We start from the raw sequence: 26,106 nt of genomic DNA on the forward strand, positions 1-26,106 counted from the left end.
CTGTTATTTATCAAAAATATTCAAATGTCATCTCCAAAGCTAGGTCTAGTGTTAAAGCAGCTCATTAAGAGCAGGGGACAGCAGAGGGGACCAGCTGAGGTCTTTGCCAGCCAGCTGAGGACAGCCTCCTCCCTCAGTGTCTCCATGAGGAATAAGACCTGCCTGCATCGCAAACTCACTTCAAAGTCTCTGGAGTTCAATTAAATGTGGATTAGAGGCTCAGAGAAGCTGCCTGGTGCCCCATCCAACAACCTCCGATCTGTCTTATCAGGAGCTTGAGGATGACAACGCAAGTCACAGCAACCTATAGCCGAACCCATCATGAAGATAGCACAGCACTAATTAAAATTAATGTGAGAAAAAGCCTATCTATCATTGTGAAAATCGTGTTTTAAAGCTCTTGTGAGGAAATTTCAGTTTGGGTAATTTGGGCCCTCTTGTGGATAAAGTGGAACCTCTTTTCATAAAGCTAATATTTTCCTGTACATGCAGAAGTCATAAGAATCTTTGCTGTAAGAAAGAAAAAAGGACTGTTTTTACAGTGTGCTGTAAAGCATCTCTTCTGGCACCTTCCAAATGGTATCAGTTTAAATTGTGAAAATATTTTTTTAAAACAGTACAGTTATAAGAAGTCTTATCTTGATAGTGTAGTTGGCTTCATAGCTGATAAAAAAAGTAGCTATCCTCATTTCAGTCTGTTTCGTATTAAAAAAACTCTTCACAGGACCCCAAGACGAAAATGAAATAGTTCAGAGAAGGTACAAATTATTATGCAAAGATTGCAATCCTAAATAATAAGGGAAAAAGCAATATAGTCCAGTATCTACACCTCTATTGTTGCAAACATTCAACTTTGGCTGGCTGGTGACCTCCTCATGCCGGTCACCAGCCTGGTCCCACACTGCTGTGGGATGGCATCCCATTCTACAACCAGCATTTGTCGCAAGTTAGCCAACATGGTTGTGTTGGTCACTCTGGCACGAACAGTAAGCCCAAGCTGATCCCACAAGTGTTCAATGGGGTTAAGGTCAGGACTGCTGTCAGGTTATTCCATCCTCTCCACTCCCAAATTCTGGAGGTAGTTTCTAATAAACCCTGCTCTGTGGATGCAAGCGATGTCCTGCGGGATGACAGAGTTCGGTCCCCGACTGTAGAAATATGGGATTGAGACTGGTTGCAGAATCTCATCTCAATATCTCCACACATTAAGATGACAAGCCTTGTTTTTCCAGAGAAGGAGGCACCAAAAGACATTTGTCCATCAGTGCAGCAATCAGCATAGCATTTTCTGCATCTTCTTCACCCTTTGACCCTACGATTCAATTGCTCAATTGTTCAGACTTCAATCATCCATCCACCACACAAGAGTCAGTGGAACCTGAACATGTGGAGGAACATTATGTTAAGCGATGAGTCCAGATCCTGCCTAAGGCAATTGAATCGTAGGGTCAAAGGGTGGAGAAGATGCAGAAAACGCTATGCTGATTGCTGCACTGATGTTCCTCCACATGTTCAGGTTCCAGTGCTTATGTTCAGACTTCAATCATCCATCCACCACCGAAGAGTCAGTGGTAGAATGAACTGTTTGGCATTGGCAGAGAAGATTTAAACATTTTTAATGAACCAACCCACATACTAAGTTCTGCTGCTCATCCCACAAATGCATGTTCCTTACAAATGTGGCACCATCTAAAAGGGTAATAAACAGGCTTTCCAACTGTATATGATTTACTGTCAAGAAGAATGTTACAACAATGCATTAATCCACCAAACACTAATTTCCTTACTTTTTCTGCTAAGTTTAGGAAGACAGTGAGTGACACTGTTAAGCACAGCATCTTGTTCCCTCTTAGCAATCTTGTCACACGTTGAGATACTGAGTTTAATGACACACCCAAGATCCTTAATCAGGTTTCTCTAATGAACAAGATGCCTATCAGATAGCTGTGTCAGTGATCATTTATATACACTATTTCTTCGAAAAAGGCTTCTCTGCTTCTATCTAATCAAGTGAAATTCCTGTCCCAGGTATGTGATGAGCGAACGCTTGAAGCGTAACCTTTCACCTCCAAAAAGGGAGTGGTTGACTCATTTCATCCCCAGAGTCCACTCACAGACCGCCTGACGGCTGTCAACATGATACTCAGGGTTGAACTGATAGAGTTGCAGTCTCTGATTCCACAGATAGATGTGACAGAAGCCGAGGCAGCCAGATATCATATTTTTCCCCGGACCGATGAATCTTCCGAAATGCTGTAAATAGCACTCCATGTTCCCCGGGATCATTGTCCCTATCTGCTGTGGCGCCCTTTTCCCTTGCAGATGAAAAAGCTGAGAGGATGACAAGGAGCGTGACAAACTATCTGCGCTGTAATGCTCCCACCGCTCTGACCACGTCTGGACAAATTACAACGGTGTGGAGGTTATTGTCCGAGCTGGAATTATGGCTGCACGGGCTTCTACTTTGATAAATAGTGATGGTGGAGCTGGATCAGTCAAGCCTAAAGAGACAATAATGCTACAGAGGCAGAAGTAAGTTGAAAAAAGACTGTGCAGTGCTTTTGGATCAAATTTTAATTTTGTATTATCTGAACAAAAATGGCTTGTTGAGTTTCAAAATAAAGGGAATAAAAGTGGACCAGGCGCTTATTCCTCAGTCTGATTGGTTGAGTATAAAGCACAGTTATATTGATGTTTCATTTCAAGTGGAACATTATCCATGGTTTCAGGTCTGCTGTGTCCTGAGATCAATTTCAAAGCGTCACGCGGGAGGACACAGCCAAACACAAAACAAAGGAACCAGTCTTGATTGCAATGCTTTCTCTCTCTCATTCTCTCTCTCCCTCCTCCTCCTCCCCTCTCAACCTGTTTGTGCGCCTGGCGCTGCTGCTCATTTCTGAAGCACTGTCGTTTGTCTTTGTCAGATGCCCAAAAGACTGCGGAATGAAGAGGGACACATGAAGAAGGGCTGGGTGACTGCGGCGAGGGTGTGTAACCGCACACATTCACAAAACCTGTCAACACAGAATCTCAGAGACGGTCTTTACCAGTGAACCTTCTCCATCACCCGTTTCTTTGTAAAAACCCAGGCTTCTTCGCCGACTGCTGTCTCTTTAGAAACCGTGGTAAAGTCAAGTTAGGGAAGATGGTGACGCTGATGAAATTTAATTGAAACTGCGCTGAGTTAGGAAAGAGTAAGTGGAGTAGCAGACCAACTATCAGCGGTGTGGTTTAAGATAGATGAGCCTCTCAACTGGCTTCGCTATTGCCAGGCTGAGCATGTGTGTGTGTTTCTGGGCTGATAAGACCGTTGAGTTCAGGGGAAAGAAGCCACTGCCAATTCCTAATAATCCTTATTTGTCATAAAATAGGGAAAAAAGTCTAGTTGTTACTATACTGCCTACTATACAGCACATTAAGCCCTACTGCCTATATGCTAGTAGGGCTTAACGTGCTGTGCATCCCTGCAGAAAAATGAGTTGAATGAAGATCATTTGTGCCCACATTTTAAGAAAACCATGAATTATGGGGAAAAAGGTTCAGAATTTCTACTGATGGTTTTGTTTTTGGAGGGAGAAAAAAGTTTAATATTGTTCGTAAAAACTTCTTGATAAGTATCGTATGCAAATATGCTTGTTTGGTGTAATGTACCGTGCATCCTTGAAAGAAGTTAAACTTTGGCCTGATATTAAGGAAATTTGTGAAATATAGAAAAAAAGGTTTAGTAAATCTACCGATCGTTTTATTTTTGAGAAGGAAAACAGGGTTAAATATTGCTCGCAACAACTTCTTGGTAAGTGGCAAACACATATCTGCTTGTTGGGAAGTTCAAATGCAGCCAGAAAATAAGGATAATGTGAAAAAAAGAAAAAGCTCAGTATTTCTACCAATGGTTTTGTTTAAGAAGGGGAAAAAGGGTTAAATATTGCTCGTAAACACTTCTTGATAAGTGGTGTATGCTTATTTGCTTGTAAGGTTTAATGTGCCGTGCATCCTTGAAGGAAAATGAGGTGATTGAAGTTCAATTTGTTGCCTGTTATTAAGCATTTCCGCATGGCTGCCTCGGTTAAAGGATAATGGATGAGGGATTTATTATTACCTTTTGGTCAAATGAAGTGGTGTGGGAGATAAGGTGATGAAATTAATGAGCAGGAGGAAGAGAGGTGATCCATCAACATCAAAAACAGAGACCAGGGACAAGCATTATTGGGAGAACTTGATAGAATTCATAAAGAGAAAAAAACCTGTGGACAAAACAGCATGTAGTTGCTTATTGCTTTTTCATTTGGGAAGAGCTGTCTACCCATCACTACTCTGTACTTACCCACACATCTTAGAATGACTTTTACAAGCAAAAAATGGACGATGGAGGCTGCAGATTCCATAGACTCTATTGGATGGAAAAGTATCCCGCTTTTCTTATTTAAAAAATACTTTAAAAATACAAAATATTGCCTCTGCATATTGGTAAAAAGAGACATGCAGTCTTGTTATTAGGTTACTTGAGTCTGTGTTTTTTAAAGTAAGAGTTTCAGTGAGGAGAGAGGCTGAAAATGCTGTTAGTGCTGGAGTAAATGACACTGAAGGCAAATACAAACACAGGCTGGCATTTAATGGCCTCTGCATCCACAATGATACCCCATCTAAAATAATCTCTTCTCTTTTTCTTTACTATTCCTTCCTTACTCATATTCTTGTGCGTCTCCTCCCCCCTCATCTTAGCCCCTACCATCCCCTGTTCCACCCCGGTAAACGAGGCCTTGTCACCCCCCATCAGTAAATGAGTTCATCGGACTAACGAGCAAGCAAAGGGCCCCGACACACTAACAAGGGTCTGTTGGCTGCCTGAGCCTGTGGACCAATCAGGACCCTCATCACCGTTGACACAAAGCCTCCCAGAGCCCTCTGGAGCCAATTAAGACAGATTTTGCTTTTGAGATTGAGTGATGGCCTGAAAAGATAGGAGGAGGGAGAGGAAGGAACTGAGACCACTGTACAAGACAAATAAAGCAACATATTTTGAATGGGAAGATTTCTTTAAATATGTGTTTGAATTAATGCCAGTGCAGGCAGAGGGTTTATGGATAGGAGGGGGTAAATAAGGGAAATCATTCAAGAGGAAAACAAAGCTCCCTGATAATAAGAACCTGGAATCACATGACTTTAAGACAGTGCAGCCACATGACTCTACTTTCACACTCCAACAGTTTTCCTGTAGCCTTTGGAGCTTGGCAAGAGTGTGATTTAACCAGCTGTCTATGACACCATCTCCTTCTAGTCATGTGCCACCTGATAGTTCAACTATAGGAACGGTTGGTCGAGCAGTGCAAATAATAAATAAACATTTAAATATAATGGAGATATTCCTGACTATTACCATATCCTTTTTCCTTCAAGTGCAAAAAAGCTTGATCAGAGCTGGACTAAATGAGTTTATTAAGCCTGAGAGATCTTTTATTTTAATTTTAGTTGAAGTCATTAGGACAATAATAATACAAAAAAACAAGCTTCCATGGTTCTGTTGTACTAATGCTGGAATATTTAGGGACTAAATTGTGAAAAATCTAGGGTGCAAACAGACTAGAGTGGCCCAGGTTTAAATTTGGCCTCTGGCTCCTTTCCAGCATGTCATTTCCGTCTTTCTCAACCCTGTTTAAAACTCTATCCACTATCTTCCTCTATAAAAATCTGGCCACAGAGAAAAATGTAGATGACGAAATGCAGATTTGATATTGTTGGTGCAAACAATACGCTTGTAAACATACTCATAAGACCTGCAGTTCCCAGTGCACACTGGCAGACCAAACACAGGGCTTGCAGTGTGAGCCATAAATCCTTTTTGAAGATATATTTTGGGACTTTTATGCCTTTATTCAGAGAGAAGGGCAGTGGACGGAACTGGAAATAGGGATAAGAGACATGGAGGAAAGAAGCCACAGGTCGCTCACGTACATTGGGCACAACCTAACTGGTAGGCAATCTGCACCCCGTTATATCACTCTTTTGAAGAGGTTCCTGTCTGCTACATGTGTAGGCCTCAGTGTAGGGTTCTGGCCAACACAGATTAACAGCACAGGCTACAGTAACTTGGACTCAGAAGTATAAATCAGACTATATAGTCTTACTATAGTCTAACTAATGTGCTTATATTTGGCTGTGGCATGGTTTACTCACAGGTGAGCGCATCAAATGTTTGCCAGGAGGCTGAAGGCCTGCCTTAGTTGTTACTGGACTAATCAAAAGTCAGGTAGACCAGCATTTCCATTGTGCCATCAAAATGCAACTTCAGATACCAACAGGTGATGTCAGATGTGGCTTTAAGGGTACAGTCCACTGGTGTTGTGTTTCTTTTGATAAATATAAAAAGAATTATATCAAAAATGTTACAAAACGTATTCTTGATAAGAAATCTAGTAACATAACATTATAGATTAATTTCACTGGAAAACATCTATGCATAAGCAGCTTGAATGTATTATTGATGATATCCTGGACCTCTGTGTAAACAAGGACAAAGCTGACACTGGGTGCATTGTCAGTGGACTTCAAAATGAGTAGCAAAGTTCATTTATATCCACCAATGATTGATGGGAACAATTGTTGTAAAATCATGTAACTAATTCAAGATGTAATCACTGGTCACACATAAAGCTCTATTTGCCTCGAGGGAAGTAAAACAAACTACAAGGTCAAGACAAATAAATACAACTAAGGAGCAGCGCTGGAGTGTGAGAGAATTAAAGCAAAATAAACAAGCCCAGCTCGCAGCAAGTGTTGGGTTATGAAGCCTGAAGGCTCAAAGCATTCAGTTCCAAAAGTCGCCCAGCCAGAGTTTGCACTCCCTGAAGAGCGTCCCCCTTTGAAAGGATCTTTGGGGCCACTTAGTCTGAATTTAGCCTAATAGGGATTAAACCCCTTTTCTGGCCCTTTCACTGTTTGCTAACAGGTTAGCCTTTTCTCCTTTGCTTTCCTTCACAGCTTAGCCTTTTTGAAGTGGGAACAAAAAGAAGGTCCTGTGTGGATTTAGGGAAATGCTGCAGCAGTCTTGGGGTTAATTGGAAGAGAAGTGAAGACTTTTGTGCATTAACTGATTAAACATTCAGCCTTTGGCCAAAAGATATGAGGACTGAAGAGGGGCCTGGACACATTTTAGGATATTTAAGAGGCTAGTCAAACTCCAGCGACATTGGGTACAGGGATAAACATGAACAGGTTAAATATATTAAAAGCAATAATGTCATTTTATCAAGCAATATGACAGATTTCAAAGATTGAAAGTGCTATAGATGTTTTCCCAAATATTCAGTCAGGGTTTCCTTTTCGCACTCTATACACTTAGGAGGCCTCAAAGGGCTGCGTTAGTAGCTCAAAGGTGATAAGGAACAAAGGATGGATAAGACAACATAAGTGAAGGGAAGAGTGGTGTGAAATACAGCAGGCATCTTCACTCTGAGACTGCCCTTTCTGCTGTCTGTTTCATCAGGATGCACATTTGAAGTTAAAGTTGACTATACTCTTTACCTGGAAAACTGTACAAAAGCAAAGCAAATCTTTCATAAATATCTGGACTAGCTTTGCTCCAGGATGTTGCAGATAGTCCATAAAAAATGTTCCACCTTGGACACCAGCAGCTACGTATAAACCTTTATAGCAATGCTTGCACCTGTGGAGCCTGCACTGAATGGGTTTAAATGAATTCCTTGATTTGTCAAGCTCATCAGTAAACACTCGCACACCAGGAAAAGGACAAAAAGAATCTATATGCTTCTCCTCTACATTCAGAAAATCAAGTAGACAGCCTAGAAGCACAGGAGCCATTCTAGACTCAATGCTAATGCACCCCCCCAAACTCTTTTATAAGCCACCATGGCAAACATCAGACAGGTTAAGATCGCTGACCGGCTCCTATCGCATTCTCCCCGCTTCCCTTCAATCTCTCATTTTGCCATTTAGTGACGAATAGGCCTTTTTTTGAGGTCAGTGCGAAGCTTCGCTGGAGTAAATTCTTTTCTAATCCGGCTATTGTCACGAGCTTAAATGGGTGTGGGGTGAAAAGTACACCCCTCATGGGGAATTCGGGCTTTGCTGTCCGAGGCAAAAGATGAGGGACAGAATAGGACTCGTGCAAAGGAATGGATGTGGAGACTTCTAAGAATTTGAGGGCGACTCAATTGGAGCTACAGGTTTATCAGTGACAAGCATTTGGAGCTCCTTTATAATAGTATGAATTTTTGATATACTGGGGAAAAATGAATTATCAAGTTATATAATAAAGCAGTTGACTGGTTCTTTTGTTTGCTCCCATTTAGGGAAGCGTTTTTGAGGATGGACCTCAACAAATCAAAGAGTGCTAAATGGTGTTTAGCAAGAATAAACAGATTTTTTGGGGCAGAGTGGAAAGCAAAACAGAGTAAACATATAACCAAATACATAAGTTTTTGAACATGCTTGGATCAGTCATTCACACAACCAGCTGATGCATATGGAGCTGTACTTTTGCCACCTGACAAATATCAGATCAACATTTACTCTCTGGGTTGCTTGTTTTTTACCTGCAAAAATCTCATACTGTATATTTGACTTAATCCTACACAGCCAGGAATATTTTCTCTTAAACTACTTTTCAACGCAATGGATAGCACTTTTTTTTGCTGGTGATGTTTTAAAATATTCTTTTTTAAAATACATTTGATTTGATTTGACTAAATGTTGCATTATGTTCACCAAGTAGCTAACAAATTTGTCTCCTATTTGTGCTTGGCATATAGTTCTCTAAAAACACTGGTAAAGTATTTGTTGCTGTATTTGGAAAGGAGTTTTGTCCAAGAGGACATTTGAGCCAAAATTTTAAAGTTGCAAGCATTTAAAGCTAAAAACAGTTTGCAACAGGTTAATAACATGCTCATAGGACATAAGGAACTAAATAAATAGTAATTATATTCTATAAGTTACAACAACTGCACACGTCAACATTGTGTCATTTAATCTTTTTGTTAACTGAAAACTGGAATTGACCTTGCAAAGCAAAGTGAATGGCCAGATTCCATGTCTGTCATCAAGCAGATCCATCTTTGTGAACTTTAAGCTTGTTTCTAGTTAGAGAATGACCAGACCAATGAGGTGGTTTGGTTTTACTGCAAGTCAGTCAACAATGGCGACTGGTGTAGGGATTAGCTCAAATGCTATGAGCTATAGTTGCAGTTTTATCAGAACTGGACAGTATTTTTTTATTAAAAGATGAACGAAGAGCAGCACTAAAGGTTTTATTTGTGGAAAAGATGTTTTAGCTGATTAGCTGTGGATCAGTGTTTCCCAAGCTTTTTCCTTTGAGCCGTCCCTACTTGTATCTAAAAAAAAATTTGAGACCCCCTGAACCGACACAAAAAAAAAGGAGTGATACTCTGGGGCCGAATTTGACATAAATTTTAACTATTTTTTGTATAAATCCAAACAAAGTAGCCCTAAACACAAATTCTTCTGCCCAACAATCAGTGTATGAATTATTTAAAAGTATTACACCATGATTTCTGTTAATATGTGCAAATCTACTGGCTCTACTGGTTCCAATGACAGTGAATGAACCCCAGAGCAGCAGACGCCTACTATGTTGTATGTTTTGTTACTTCCATTGGCCCATAATGAATGTGAATGAATGAATGAATGCTTGTCCAATCATGCTCTAAGATTTCCTCTGGAAAGGGTTTGCCCTTCCTAAACACTGTCTATGGCTGTTGCCTAGATCAAGGGTTCCCAAACTTTGCAGCATGCGACCTTCAAAATAATGATGCTAGAGACTGGGGACCCCCCCCAGTACTTGAAGGTGGTAGGATCACAGTTGAAAACAGCTGTGCAAATGCAAGAATAGTCACAATAGTTAGATTTTAAGGATTTTGTGAATACTACTTTGATTTTGGCATAAATCTCACTAAATTAGCATGTATTTATTCTAAACTGTATATTTTACCCAGTTTTGTAAAGGTTTATGCATAAATTTATATGATTTCAAATCATATAAAACTACTCTTTAAATTTGGAAGATACCTCACAACCCCCTCCCAATGTCTCATGACCCCTGAGGGGTCCCGACCCCCACTCTGGGATCCACTAGATAAAAATTAAGTATATCTATTGCAATGGATATGTGAAAGTCCATCTTGTGTGTCAGGTTAAAAAGTGATCAGCTTTAAAGAGAGTCAATTAAAGAAGTTTTTACATTTAAATGCACAGTATGTTAATTTCACTGCCAGGCGGATCAATCAAATCAATATCAAAGGATATTTAGAAGAGTCATGCTGCTAGTTCTGCTCATCTCTGTTGCTTCCTTGCTATTTTGAATCGAGGACTGTAATCTGTAAATGTAACACTCCATAAGGAGTGTTTACTAAACAGTAAACCACCATTTTCATCTCATGGATACATTTCTCATAATGAGGGGGAAAAGTTGTTAAAAGTGGCCTCCAACAATGCTTTGCAAGTAGCTCACGGGGGGGGGGGGTTATAGAAAGCCAGAGAACAATTGTGGTCCATCACAAGTAGGCAGCACAAAACATAAATGACATACAACAACAGAACAGCAGCATTCATAGGCGGCTAATGCGCACATGACATGTCTCATTATAACTATGAAAATTGAGAATTTCTCTGGTATTGAAAACTGTCAGAAACATTTGAGGTAATGGAACTAAAAACTGAAAATATAAATATACCAAGGGAGCAGTAATTTTCCAATCAAGTTAAACATTTCAGTGCTTTGCTGTTTGTTACTTGGATGTTACAGAGACAAATAATCAATGCTGTAGAAAGCCATGACAGATTTTTGGTTTCTAAGAATATTTCTTTTTAATGTTAAACTACAGCATTGCTTCTACAGAACACAAGTAAAAGCTTTGATCTGATGCTCCTTGCTACAAAGGAGTCTTGGATGACTAAGTATTCTGCAAAACGTCCCCATGGATGTGCCATTTCAACCAGACTGGATGGGTCATTAACCATAATGGCAATGAAAGCACCAGAATTCAACAATGTAACAGCCTGCTCCCCAGAATATGAAATGTCTTCACACAGCGTACACATCAATGTTATCTGCTTCCCTTCTGAAACAGACACATCTGGTTTGAATAACTTGGATTTCTTTTAGGGATTAACAGCTATAATAAACGTTGTGCACTCATGTTGTCATTCTGCCTTTGTATTTATGAGGCATTCTTTGATTGCAAACACAGATAAAAAGGCACTTGAACAACACAGATATTTACTCAAACTCCTCAACATATGGATCTGTTTTTATCGTCTGAAATGCAGCACAGACCTTTCTGACAAAACAAGACCACATTTACAATTCCAATTTCCAATACGCCGGGCCGGACATCGATCTTTCAATTGGAGCTGTGTGTCTCTCTGACCTCGGCTGAATAACAGAGGCTTGTGAGAACAGCAGGTACACAGGTGCTGATTGTAATATCAGTAGCCTACCAGGCAGACTGGCATCCATAAACAGGCCAATCCATCAGGCTGTTGTGTTGCCTTTGACACGTGTGTCAGAGGCAGACGCAGGGAATAAATGATGGAGAGAGGGGATCAATCAAAGGCAGGGAGGGGAGGCACCTGCCCCCTGACTGGCCCAGTCAAGCCCAGAGATGGAGCGTGATGGAGGGGCTAGGCTCAGGTGCAAAGAGGGGGGGTGGCAGCTCTTTGTCTGGAGGAGCTTGGTTAAGTCTGAGTCAGGCAGGTCTGGGCCACAGCGGTCTTTGGCTGAGTTCAGGTCCAAAGTCAGGTCATAAACACAAGGACAGAGAAGCTAAGCATGTTTATTAGGGAAAAGAGATTGGGTGGATGTTTGTGTGAGGGAAGAGAGACATTAGTCATCATTAGGTGTCGAGATGACACTGTGTCTAATGGTGCTTTATGTGATTACCAATGTGGCAATCACCTTTCTTAACCTGTCCTACCTGGTTACTAAGAGCTGTGGAGGTTCACTCGCCTGATTTACACAACAGCTACATTTTGTTAAGGATAAAAGAAACAATATATAGCCTGACAGAACCGGTCCTTTCTGATTAGATCTCTTCATTACAGAATAAAGTGTTAGGAGTAAATATAATGTAGAATGATATTCAAATAAGAACAAAAGTCTACCAGAAAACAAAGTCTTCATAAGACTACTCAGCTACAGCAGTCCTTTGTGCTAACATCAGTGTACTGACATACTCAAAAATGAAAAAGCTATTTTTTTAATGTTAAGTAACTGAATTTCTTCTACATTGGTAATCTTAATTTTGAATCTTAGCATCCTCCAGTTCATATCGCTGTTTATTTAAGAGCAGAGGTATTCAACTTCAACACCAAGAGGGCCACATAAGAAAATCATAGGGCATTAGCAGGCACAAAGATTTTTATGTCAATAAAGTTTGTCAGGATTTGTTGTCTGGGAACCAAGAACAATAGTAAAAAGGTAACCAAATTCATATTACTTTTGAGATATAATGTACACAGGTAAAAACTCGCACGCTAGTGGCTTGCTTTAAATATTCGGGGGCTTACTAAAGACCGTAAAGACATTTATCCTCTATCCTTCTCATAGTTATGCAAATACTCTCCCAAATACCAAAGTTTGGACCAAACAGAGTTGTTACAAGACAATCCATGAGAGCACGACTTTGAGAAGGTTTTGATTTATCAAAGTTGTGTCCAAAGTCGGGAGCACAAGATTGACAGGCAGATTAGTGCAGCATCAGCAGTACTGCAGCCCTTGTGCCAGACTTTTGTGGTTAAGAGGGAGCTGAGTCAGAAGACAAAGCTTTTGATTTACAGGTCAATCTTCCTCCCAAACCTCACCTATGGTCATGAACTCTGGGTAATAACCAACAGAATAAGTCTGTGGATACAAACGTCTGAAATTAGTTTTCTACAGAGAGTGGTTGAGCTCAGCCTTAGAGACAGGGTGAAGACTTCAGACATCCAGAGGAAACAAAGAGTAGAGCCGTTGCTCCTACGCATCAAAAGGAGCCAGTCAAGGTGGTTCGGGCATCTGACCAGGATGCCTCCTGTAGGCCTCCTTTTGGGTTAGTTTTTAGGTTTTCAGGGCACGTCCAGCTGGGAGGAGACCTCAGGGAACACCCAGAATGCACTGGAGGGATTATATAACCTGTCTGGTCCGGGGATGCCTCGGTATCCCCCAGAAGGAGTAGGAAACTGTAGCTGGGGAGCAGGACGTCTGTGTTGACCTGCTCAACCTGCACGACCCGGCCCCAGCTGGCGGCAAGCGGAAGATGATGGATGGATGGAAGTTGGGTCGAGCCAAGTTTAGGGCCAACCAACCTTTCTTACAGCCTTGCAACTCTCATGACAGAGAAAAACACATTTAACTGTACACAATTATTTCCTTTTATCACATACTGTAGTATGACAAGGATCAAAAGTACAACACACACTGACAATTAGCAAAAAGAGGAAGTTGCGCCTTTGAATACTATCATCAATTTGTCTTTCGTCATCACTTTTTAATACACGACTTCTGCCCAGAGTAGTTCTGATGTCAACCCTTCTGAAATTATATCACAACCAACAATGGCAGAGCAAATACAAGGCATGGCTACTAGATAATGACACTGCACTTATGGGGATAAAACCATGTGGTTCACAGTCACACAGAGTGCTATATATTAAAGGTTGGGTATTCATGCACAAGTTCTGTAAGTTTCCAATAAATTGCATCTTTAGTTCGCTGCTAGCCACTGATTGAAGTGCGCATGTTTTTGTTAAGCTGTTGAAAAATGATTAGCTTAAAAGTTGAGCAACACATTAACTTAAAAATTCTGGTGAAATGGAACAAAACAGCAGCCGAATCTTTTCATACAAGAAAGCATGTCCCTTGTTTGAATGGCACAAGCGATTTTGTGATGGCAGAGACGATGTTCTGGTTGCCCTTACACATCACAAACTTCTGAAAAAATTAACAAGTTGAATAAATTGTTCAAAATGGTCGGCGACTTAGTATAGGAATGATAGCAGAAATGGTCTCCATTCATAAAAAGACTATAAATTTTGCATTAAAAATTGAACTTTATAAAAGTGTGTGTTTAAATACGATCCTAAGACAAAATGGCAGTCAATGCATTGGAAAACACAAACATCACCAAAAATGTAGAAAGAACAACAGAGAAAGTCCAAATTCAAAGTCACGTTGGTTGTTTTCTTTAACATTAAGGGTATCCTTTTGTAGGAGTGGGTTCCGGATGGGTCAAAAGTGAATCAAGACTACTACAAACATGTTCCAGAAAAACTGAGAAAAGTCTGAATTAAGAGACCACAATTATGGAAAAATTGTTTTCTTCTTCATCAAGACAAAGCACCAGCTCACACTGTGCTCTCAGTAAAGTAGTTTCTGGCCCGAAAACAAACCACAATACCTCCCAATTCACCTCATCCAGCACTGTGTGACTTTTTCCTTCTTCTAAGCTCAAATCTGTGCTTGAAGGAACATGTTTGGAGTCTGTGTCAGAGTTAAGAATAGAACAACAGAGGTTCTGAGACAACTGTCCAAAGAAGACTTACTGCACTGCTTTGATCAGAGGAAGATCTGAATGCAGTGATGTTTTGATGCAGAAGGAGAGTATACTGAAGGACAAAGACATTGAAAAATGTTTATGCTCCCTAATATTGTATTACAGCATTAGTCTCGTTTTTAATGGCCATACCTCATACAGGTGGATTGGGCACTCATTTTAAAGGAGTCAAAGAGATAGTTGATAAGGTAACAAGGCTTCAACACTCCACTTGGGAGCAGAATTTGCTTCAAGAAGCTTTGAAACCTTCATTTGGCTTGATCTACTCCAGTTAGCTTGTATCACTCGTAATTGTTTGCACATCTTTATGTTGAGTGGCTCCCAAAGCCCAGATTGGGACTTGACATAAGCAGTGAGACAAAACAAGAGAAGCAGCATGATATGGATGAGCTTAAGTGGACCATGAGGGGAAGATACTAGAGATTAAACTGACCCTGAATGTAGCAAATTCCAGGACAGGGAAAATCTTAGAGGGCCACATGACGGTTGTAATAATAGCAAGTCTGTCTTGGCTAAGGAAAGATTTCATGTCTTGTAAATGGCTGTAATTACCGTAACTGGAAAAAAAGGAGGGGCAGACAGTAAAAGAGTCAAAGTAAGAGAAAGAAGGTCATCGAAGCCCATCACTCTGCAAGTTGTTGTCGTGGTGTGGCTGAGCGATTTATTGATCATCCCAGGATGCACTCTGTCAGAGTGGACGAGGTGACGGAGCAGCACGAAGGGAAGACAGAGGGAGGGAACAAGGGAGGCCAATATGAATGAGTGAGAGTGAGGGGATCCGTTTCCTTGGGCTCATTGATAATGACATACCTGCTTGGGCTGTCCGTTAGTCCTATAGCACACACTACTTAGGCTCTAACTGGAAAATCAATAGGCTCCTCTCTCTGAGACCTCTCGCTGCCATGCCTCTTTGTGATTGGCAGCTGCAGCCGAAGGTCGTCCCTGGCGACCATGAGAGTTTGGCGGAGCGAGCAGGGTGGAGGGAGGAGGGGGTTGGGAGGGGTTCTGCGGTCCCAGCAGTTTGACACTTTAGGGAGAGCTTAACGATTTGGGACTGGTGGCTGCATAACACCAGGGTGGTTTTCTTTGACTGAGTGACCATCCATTCAGCCACTCCAGCTAACCCCGAGGAGCCGTCACCACCCCACTAATTAGAGTAACCAATGTCTGCTCAATGGGGGATTCATCATCACATAGTCCAGGGTTGGACACTGACCTTTAAGAAATATTTACTGGTGTTATTACCTAATATGGTCCCCTATATTTTGGATGACCTCAGGATTTGGAGAAGCAGAACAGCTTAACTTTTAGCCACTATGTTACTTTCTTTTTTATTACAATAAATCTGTTGTTTAAAACTGGTTGATATTGGGTAAAAAGTATTAACTGAGTGTGTCATTTATACTCCTTATCAGTGAAATATCACATTTAGGTACAGAGTGCAGTTATATATGATAATTTTATTTGACAATATGCTTTGCTAATCCAATATGTATGATTTGTTGAGATCGCTGGGATTTTTTGAACATTTGTTCTGTAATGTAAAGGAGTTAGATTTTGATTTCTAAAAAAAACTTTAACATCAGCTTCAATTTTTTTACATTGTTTGCTGATTCTGTAGTTGTACAGTCCAATTTTACTATTAATTTTCTTGATTTGACTTGTACCTTTTCTTATTATCCAGAAGATACTCAACAATTCAAACTGATTTTACAGTGTTTCATATTAGTCACTGAGTTGAAGTGAGGATTTTGTATTGGTGTGTACTTTAATGGAAGGTTTTTTGTTATTCCCCACATATCATGTACTTGAATTGGATGAACAAAAAATAGAAAACCTTGCACAAATATTGCAGTCAAGATAATGTGCTCTTCTTCAAAGAACTGAAAGCCACTATGCCTTGCGCTCTAGCAGCATTGTCCAGCTGCTCGTTCCTCGTGTCAGGACTAAATTGGGGAAAAAAGCGTTCAGTCTTGCTGCCCCCTCGGCATGGAACTCTCTCCAGACTGACGTGAAATTGTCTGAACTCATTTTACTTGGAGCATTTCGTTCGGTTTTAAATGACAGACATTGTGAGACCTCAGAACAGTGCCTGTGTTTATAGATTTGTTTCTGAGTCATCTTCCAGCACTTTATCTTCATCTTATTTGCAAACACCTGTGCTGTCCACTATTTCTGCGGTTCTCCTCATGCCCAATGAGCATTTCATCATCTTTTTTAATGGCAGAGAACCATGGTCATCCACAAGAAAGGAGCAGGAAACATGAATGTGATCCAGCAACAGAACAGCAGCTACTAGTAGCAATTCAGTTCCTTATGTAGCCGTCTTTGACAGAAAATTAAGCATTTCTATGGCATGAAAAAAAATAATGTGTCTGCCACGGTGGCTCTATCATGGACAGTCATCATGACATGAAAAGACTATTACAACTATAAAAATTAAGACATTTCTCTGATTAAAAAACTATTGGAAACATGTGAAATAGTGTAAGTACTCTACTACAAATATTTATAGCATATGAATAGTCATTTTTGCATTGCCGTGTGAAAATCCCACGAATTGTACCTTTAAGAATTTAACTATATGTCTATAATTTTGAAAAAGTTGCGTCTGTATGCTCAAACCACTGCCAGATTGAGTGAGTTGTGTGCTTTTTGGACTCAGAAATAGCTTATAATATACTCAGATTGCATAAGGGACAAATGAGAGGCCTAGTCCAATCAGATTTCTTCTTGTATTTCTTGTGACCAATCAGCTGGCATCAGAGTGAATTTCACTTCCTCATTCATGCAATAATAGCATTCTCCAGGAGTGGCTCTGCAACAATAACTCCACATACAATATTGATGACTTGTGTCTAAACACAGAGAGGGTGCTGCTAAACACACGCTCACACAGGCACACAGACAGCAACACCACATCTGCTCTGTGACTTCATCAGTTGTGCTCTCTGCCGAGCAGATGCGGGGGCCTGCCAGGCAATTAGTTGCCTGCGATGATTTTCTTTGAGCCCTCTACGGAGGAAGCACAGCTGGGTCCATCCGGGTTGGGAAGACATCGACAAAATGTGTGAACAAGAGCATCAAAAATTTACTCACTCAGCTCTTTAGTGTGCCGACGCTGGTCTGCGTGCACATGTGCATGAGTTGTTAGGCGCTGAGCCACTTTCCCTGCAACTATCATGTTTCCAGAGAGGGGAAAAGAAAGAAAAAAGAGCACTACCTAAAAATGCCAAGTTTTGACATCCTCCTCTCTTATCACTTGGAATTACAAAACACACTAACTCAAGCAGACACAGGGGGGATCTGTTGCACATTCTGCTGGAAAACGAACCCACTTCTCCATTGAGTTCTTAAAATATTTAGTAATGCTGTGCCATAAAACACAGCTATAACATTTAGAGTCGTATTGCAAGGGCGAACACCATGCCTATATGGCTGTGCTCTCAAAGGCTTTTATTTTGCATTGGCTGTATTTATAATAGCAGATCAGACTGATGATTGGAAGGTGATTGAAAAACTTACAAAGCATCTTTGAAACTTCATTTTCTCTTTTTTATGTTAGTAATGAAACAAGCCCTTCATAAATGGAACAAATACGTTACAAGACAAATTACGCCTCCAAAGGTTGTGTTACTAATTATAAAGAATGTTCCTAAAACAGTGTCAAGCCACCTGGGGGTACTCAACATAATCAGATAGGAGAGGAGAGAGGAAAAGAAGGATAAAGCGAGACGGTAAAGACACAAGACCAGAGGGGGAGCAGAGGGGTTACTCATCAGCTGGCAGAGATTTGCACAGGCATGGACACTGTTTTTGTGCTGGTGAGGGGATCACTGTGGAGTCGTCACACGGGCTCAGATCAAAGAGCTTCTCTGACAGGCCCCTGATCTTCTCTGCAGTCAATATAAACCAGGGGGAAACTCTTTAGGGAAGCACAGACAATTCTGGACATTTCAGGAGATAAAAGGGGAGAAAGGGGCAGCAAGAAGGGGGGATAGGAGAGAGACAATCAGGTGGCTTTTGTTAATAGATTTTTTTTCTATAAGGGGAAATAATAGAAGAAAAAATAAAAAAGGTAGAGTTTATGGACTAAAAAGTAAGCACAATGCTCCCAGCTGCCCTAGATGGTTGACCCTACCTCTGTTTTCCATAGGGAAGTGCACACAAATAGTAATAGTAGTTTTAAGATATATAGCTGACATTTCAATTCAACAGGTGACTGAAAAATAATCCACTCCATGTCATACACTCCATTCTCCACTGGGATGAGTAAAATTTGCTCCAGTCTGTCTGAAAGCCTGTATCACCATATTTCACTCAGCTACAGTTAGCATGTCCTTCATAATATTTGGACACTTACTTGAGTGTCAATTAATCTCCCTGGAGCTGTGAGCTTGATAATAAACAGTTATCCTGAAATCAAACAGCCAGACATTTTTCAAATTAATTTCTATCTTTTAATTCCAAACATGGGCATACCTATCACTGTGGTTACTGAGAAGGAATGTTAAATCTCAATTTGACATTTTGTTGAATTTCACAATACAAGGCTGCAGGGCCAACTGTTGCCTGAAATGCCACAGTTCCTAAGCAGTTTGTGAAAGATTATTTAAATGTGTGTTCGTTCTGCAGTTCAGATTTTCAATGTAACCTTTGGAATCCTCAACTGAAACAATTTTCCCCTTAAATGTTTCCCATTTGGGAATTTTAAACCAAATCCGTCAACTTCAACAGAGGTTTTCCTTTTCCCTGCTGGGAGACAAGCTATGCTGAATTAAAAGACATAAAAACAGCAGAGAAATCCCATCCACAAATTAACAAATTGTGCAACTACTTTAAATTGTTATGCATTTTAAATGAAAGGCTACAGTCTCTGACATAAATGCAACAAACAAAAAGCATGCAAAACTTAACGTGAGTTACCTTGTCTTCTGTGTTATATGAATAACTAATATATTTGCCCTGACAGGGGTTCAAATCAGCAGCTTTTCCATTCTGAGCTTAATAATCAACTTATTAAATAAATGAATAAAAACTTGCTTTATTCTCCTTAAAGCGTCACAGCACAAAAAAAGCTACGTGATGAAGTCCAGAGGATGCAGAAACTATGAAGAGAGTTCATTAATCTTTGCAATTTTTGAAATGTTTGTGTCTCATTTCAGAATCTCCTGCATAGTTGGCTACTGCATATCAGAAAACGAGTTTTTGGAAAACAGAATTGGTGTTCTGCATAATGTAAAACTATTCCCGCATGTTTACGCACTTTAACTTGCAATGAAATTACATTTGTTCACGTTCATATCACATTTCATAGGCTAAATAAGGTCTGGCGACAGGGGAATGCATTAGAAGACGAGAAAATGTCATTTTTCTTATCATTGTAGTCGGCAGCAGCGTCTCTGGTATACGTCATTTACTTTGTCAAACACGTGAAAAAAGCACTATTTTTAAATCAATTTTTATGTGGCTCTGATAGTGAGAAAGAGCCCATTTTAGTCAAATGTAAAAAAAAAAATCTCTCTGCATAAAAATGCTTCTTTCACAAGCATTGACAGGGGGAAGAACTTGTAAAAAACACCGCGTTAAATTTGTATAATTTAAGGCTAGACACCTGTAACGAGCGCGAGCTTGTTAAGTGAATTAGCAGACGCGTCACTGCAAAGATAGGCAGCAACAAACAGTATCACTCCACAGGGGAAAAAAAGAAACACTCGATTTTCAATGCAGGTAAAGAATGCAGTCAAGTCTTAAGAAGCAGCAGAAAAGAGACACTTTTTGAATTAAAAAAATATACAATATATTCCTCGATAAATTCTAGGTGACGAGAAGACTTCGACTACAATCTAGAGGGAGACCCCGGGTTAAATTATTCAGTATGGGCACTCTTCACGGTTGTAAACCCAGGGGCAATATAAGCATGTGTGAGAGAGAGGGAAGCCGCTCACACGTCTCGGTTAAGTCATTTGACTCAAAACATTAACTCTTAAAACCACACTTAATGGTTACGAAATAGAATGTAAAGCTAAAAAAAATGATACATCTGATTATTTCTGTTCATAGTTGTATTGGTTACAAGCCTCGCCCAAGATGCAGGTGCACTCGACGCTATTTTACGGAGTTTTAAAAGGACATTAACACCACTTTAAAAGACCAAACAGTAAGCAATGTTATAAAAACGTAAAAAACACACGAAGATATTCTTCTTAAAAGAAAGTGATTTAGAACGATCGCTTGACATGCAAAACCATATCGGAACAAAACTAAACTGAGGTTATTTAGGGTTTAAAAAAATAACTGCCAGCTTCATTTTTCTACTTTACATAAAATGTAAAAGCACGTCACTAAATGAGCTTGCTTCGTGTCAGTTTTCCAAGTAGAAAGCAAAGAGAAATCCCACTGAAAAATGTCAAACTAATGCATTTATTTCGATGCTCGCGAGACTTTTTTGATAAACAAGTTAGGGCATGCGTAAACAGATGGATTAAAGAATACCTGCCGCCAAATACGCTTTTCAAGGATGAAAAACACGAAAAAATCCATTAAATTTGAATTGGAGAGAGAGAACTCTCTGCAGATTAAATCAGGAACATAGTTAAAGGCTGTCACCTACACTACACTCCTAATCCTCAAAGCACATTGTGCTTAATTACGCATAAAGAGCAACACTCCTTTACAACAAATACTTAACTACAGGCTTAGAGAGTATACCCTTGAATTTCCTCGTATAAACCTGGTTTGTGTTTTCTCTGTCTGTTGGGGAGCAGCAGACAGCTCCTCGCGCCCTGATGCAGCCGTTCCGACGCGGACTGCAGCTCCTCTCTGCTCTGATTGGCTGTGCGCACTGACAGCTCCGCACATGATTGCAGGAAGAGAAGCCCGACCCCCTTTCACTCTGGCTAAAGGAGCCATTCATAAAGTACACAAGTCCAGCTCACAGCTGAGTGTGGACGAAAAGTGAGCGTAGGGCGCGAGAGGAGAGGAGAGAAAAGCTGCACGAGGAGATGAGTGGTCACAGGCAGACGATGTTTTAGCCTTTAAGCGTCAGATAAGGACGTTGACCTGCAACCTGAATATGAATCTACCTAGCCGAGCTCACAAGTTGGACTGATATTTAGCAGGCTATTGCGTTGCATCCCTATCCGTTTCCTCCTCCTCACACTGACGTCCATCCGCTGCAAAAGCAAAGAAAAAAAACTTTGATTACACACTTTTCCTGCACGGGGAAGCGTTTGCCTCTGGCTTTACCGGTAAGCATTGGATCCGTCAACTTACTGCGACTCTCCGGTGTACAGCCCGGACCTCTGCCCCAACATGATCGCGACGCAGGCGAAGCTGGTCTACCAGCTGAACAAGTACTACAACGAGAGATGCCAAGCACGCAAAGCGGCCATTGCTAAGACCATAAGGGAGGTTTGTAAAGTGGTGTCGGATGTCCTGAAGGAGGTGGAGGTGCAGGAGCCGCGCTTCATCAGCTCCCTCAGTGAGATAGACGCGCGCTACGAGGGGATGGAGGTCATCTCCCCAAACGAGTTCGAGGTGGTGCTTTACCTCAACCAAATGGGGGTGTTCAACTTTGTGGATGACGGCTCCCTGCCCGGCTGCGCGGTGCTGAAGCTGAGTGATGGCCGGAAAAGGAGCATGTCTCTGTGGGTAGAGTTCATAACAGCCTCGGGGTACCTTTCAGCTAGGAAGATCCGCTCCAGGTTCCAGACTCTGGTGGCGCAGGCCGTGGATAAATGCAGCTACCGTGACGTGGTAAAGATGGTGGCGGACACCAGCGAGGTCAAACTGCGGATCAGGGAGAGGTATGTGGTGCAGATCACCCCCGCCTTCAAGTGCACGGGGATCTGGCCTAGGAGTGCAGCTCAGTGGCCCATGCCCCACATCCCCTGGCCTGGGCCTAACCGGGTAGCAGAAGTGAAAGCAGAGGGGTTTAACCTGCTCTCCAAAGAGTGCTACTCATTGACGGGGAAGCAGAGCTCTGCAGAGAGCGACGCCTGGGTGCTGCAGTTCAGCGAGGCCGAGAACAGGCTGCTGATGGGCGGCTGCAGGAAGAAGTGTCTGTCCGTGCTGAAGACTCTGAGAGACCGGCATCTGGAGCTGCCGGGCCAGCCGCTCAACAACTACCACATGAAGACCCTGCTGCTGTACGAGTGCGAGAAACACCCGAGAGAGACCGACTGGGACGAGTCTTGCCTCGGAGACCGACTGAACGGCATCCTACTGCAGCTCATATCCTGCCTGCAGTGCCGCAGATGTCCCCACTACTTCTTGCCAAACTTGGACTTGTTTCAGGGAAAGCCTCACTCGGCCCTGGAGGCTGCTGCTAAGCAGACGTGGAGACTAGCGAGGGAAATCCTCACCAATGCTAAAAGTTTGGACAAACTATAAAGTGATCGTCGAAACAGACATTTTGGGATAAATAAAACTTCAGAGAAGGACAAAGACGATCCTGCAACTGATTCTCCAAGCAATGTGAAAAAAATCAGTGACAACATAAAGCAGCGAGCAAACAACAGAAAAAAGCCTTTTTAAAATGGAGCAATTGGGCCACTGCCACAAAGAGAGAAGGTACATTTTCAGATAAATGTCATAATAACTTTTAGTTGTCTTCTTTAAATGTTTTCACAAAGTGAAGAACCTTTTATTTAAATATATGCACAAAATCGTTAAGTAAAAGAATAAAATGTAGCGTGCCAAGTTCAATTTTTTTCATTATGTGACTTAAAAGGAAATGTTAATAAAATGTTGCAAATTAAATTACAACTTGGCCTCGTGTCTTGACGTGTTTTGACAGCTGATATGACAGGCTAATCTGTTGCATTTGACATTGCTATTGTCTGATGAAAATAATATTTAATGTAGACGTTTTCTCAAGGCGAGGCTAACGAGAGTACGCTGAATAAAAAGGAAGAGAAAAATACTTTTGTTATATTTAAAGAAGGAATGTGCACAGTGGACCTGAGGCCATAAGTTATTTTTACAGTGCGTCACAGGCTCTACAGGATTTTCGAATGAATGTAAATCAGCAGACTCATGTTAATATATGAGCCTGAGAGCATCTCTGCTCTGTTTTAACAGCAGCTCAGCACAGGGCCTACAACTCAAGCTTTTGCCTCATTAATGCAAGGCAAATTTATAAAGCACTGATTTACCGTAAAACGTTTTTTCAAGCGGGATAATTGTTATAAATTTAAATACAAGTACCGTGTATTGTATTTTAAATATTACTCTACTTTAACAGGGATACCTATGAAAGTAAATACAATAATTATGTACGGTGTTTAACTTGATAACCACCTGTAGATGACAGGTCTGTAGTCAACCATAACCTCATGCCTTACCAGTACAATAACCAGCATTAGAATAAATCTTTTTTTTTTTTTTTTTTTCAAATCAAAGCAGACGCCTTTTTGCTCATGTGGAATTTTATTCTCAAGATGTCATTAATATTTAAAAAAAAAATCAGACGAGCTAGAGACTTATAAAGTATGCTGCCACTGCGAAGGCCTGATTCATTTATTATATTTGAAGACAGTATGATAATTTATAATAAAAAGTATCATTTTTAAAAATCACTTACAATTTTAAGCCTTGTTATGCTCAGTGTAGGCCATAATACAAAATAATTGTAAAAAATGCATTTTAAAAAATCTATTTCAAATTTATCTCAAGAGAAAAAAATCGACATGCGCAGAATGACAGCCGTTTCAATTAGACTGTAATACAAGAATTTATCAGATAAACTTCAGGAAGCAATATTATTCCCTTTTTGTTAAATTTAAGGAAAAATAAACTTTTAAGATATTCTGCTTAATGTCAGCCCGTTATTAAAAAAAACCCTGCAGTTTGGACATTAGCAGCGCCCAACACGGCTTCAGCACTATTAGACATGATCAATGGATCTCAGATTCTCTTACCTTTGGATCGATGGCCTTGAAGCCCGGCTCTTCTTCGTCCACCTCGAAGTAGAGCTCGGTGGCGGTGATGGACAGGGTGCCTTTCACCACCACAGCCGGAGCCACCAGCTGAGCGCTCGTGCTCAGGTTTACTGGGCCTGCAGGAGGAGGAGGAGAGGAGGAGAAGGAGGGGAGACACATGTCGGTCAGAAACAAGCGGGGTGTCCTCCTCTCCACGCGGGGAAATAATACTGGTCAACCGTAAAGATAAACTTATAAAACTCGACGAGGGATTTGACTTCAGACCAAAAAGAAAACTAAGAAACTCAACGTGGGCCTCGCGCGCTGCTGTGGATAATTAATACGCACGTAACAGAGGACGATAAACACGCGAAAGATAACGATAATTTCAGGCAGTTTTTAAAACTTTAGCCTGTTTATCCCTAATAATTCACTTAGATGGCTTACAGCTATTTTGTAGGAGTATTACTACAGCTAAAGGCTTCATCTACAAATACTCTTTGTTGATTTAGGCTGTCTAGAAGGGATAAGTAGTTTCAAACTTAAAAATAAAACACTCCGTTTGATTGGCTGGCAACATTATAGCATGGAAAGAAGTCTCTTTAACAAGAAAATAAGGGTCTAAAGCCATCAGAGATGGGCAACCATCGGCCCAGGGGGGCACGTGCGGCCCCCTCCTCACGCATTATGGCCCGCATGCCTATTTAAATATCAATGAATTATAAAAATGAAGACAATATGATAAAGCCCACAATGAGGACTGCCAGTACAGCACCATGCATTATGTCAAAAAGGTTTCAAAGCATAAAAACTACGAAATATTTCTGATAATCATTAATTAGCCACCTGGCTGTTTTTCTTGCAAGGAATTGTGGATATATTTGGTTGTATTTTTTTCTGCAAAACGACTCAAATGCATTGCCAAACGCATTTGTAGAGAAATAGAATTGTGAATAAAATACACATCAATAGCCAGTAAATGCTCTGTTCACTGCACGGGAGAAGTAGCTTAATCTGGCTCTAACTTTGTGTTTAGCCAGTTCAATTAAGCATTGCTATTTGCATTTCATTTGATTATACAAATGCTGGATATCTGTCCCTTATGTTAAACTATAATTATATATAATTGTGCTAAAAAAAAAAAAAAAAAAAAAAAAAAAAAGAGTACCCTACAATGTGCAACATGTATGGCCCTCTTAGTAGCCAATGTTTCCCATCTCTGGTCAAGGACCTAAAATCAGTCAGAAATAATTAATTTAACAGCAATATTTGGAGAACAAATAGTCAGAAATCACCAGTCAGTCATGATGTATTGATTGCAGGGGATTGTAGGGTGAAGACCTGTTTAATCTCTCATCAATCTTAATTTATGCCACTATGACAATGAGAGTCCGGCTCAGGGGAGCTGTGGGTGGAAGCAGTGCCCGTCTCTGCACATATGAGCCATTGTATTTGCAGATGTGAGAGAAGCAGGGAGGAGGCTGCAGGGAGCTGGGGCCTGATTTCCCTCATGAGCTCCCTCACATTCAAGCAAACAGGATGGAATAAACAGATAGAGAGATATTCACCCCTTTGCTTCCTGTGAGTGCTGACATGTTATCCGTAGGCAGAAATAACTT

At 40.8% G+C, this 26,106-nt stretch overlaps 2 protein-coding genes across 6 annotated transcripts in view; one reads left to right on the plus strand and one right to left on the minus strand.

Moving 5' to 3' along the window:
* Positions 1-26,106, minus strand: part of lrba (LPS responsive beige-like anchor protein) — a 307,885-nt gene that overhangs the window by 89,233 nt on the left and 192,546 nt on the right. For all 5 annotated transcript variants that reach the window (XM_041784335.1, XM_041784337.1, XM_041784340.1 and 2 more), the window contains one exon: positions 24,488-24,624. In XM_041784335.1, coding sequence (XP_041640269.1) covers positions 24,488-24,624 — 137 coding nt within the window. The remainder of the gene's footprint in view (positions 1-24,487; positions 24,625-26,106) is intronic.
* mab21l2 (mab-21-like 2) lies at positions 21,510-23,283 on the plus strand. The gene has a single exon (XM_041784341.1). It carries the CDS (start codon positions 21,879-21,881, stop codon positions 22,956-22,958), a length of 1,080 nt encoding a protein of 359 aa, XP_041640275.1. The 5' UTR covers positions 21,510-21,878; the 3' UTR covers positions 22,959-23,283.

This window comes from Cheilinus undulatus, linkage group 4 (genome assembly GCF_018320785.1).
Source record: "Cheilinus undulatus linkage group 4, ASM1832078v1, whole genome shotgun sequence".
Taxonomy (NCBI): Eukaryota; Metazoa; Chordata; class Actinopteri; order Labriformes; family Labridae; genus Cheilinus; species Cheilinus undulatus.

What these genes read in the sequence shown, in the direction of transcription:
- mab21l2 (XM_041784341.1), top strand. Translation starts at nt 21,879, where the DNA reads ATGATCGCGACGCAGGCGAAGCTGGTCTACCAGCTGAACAAGTACTAC.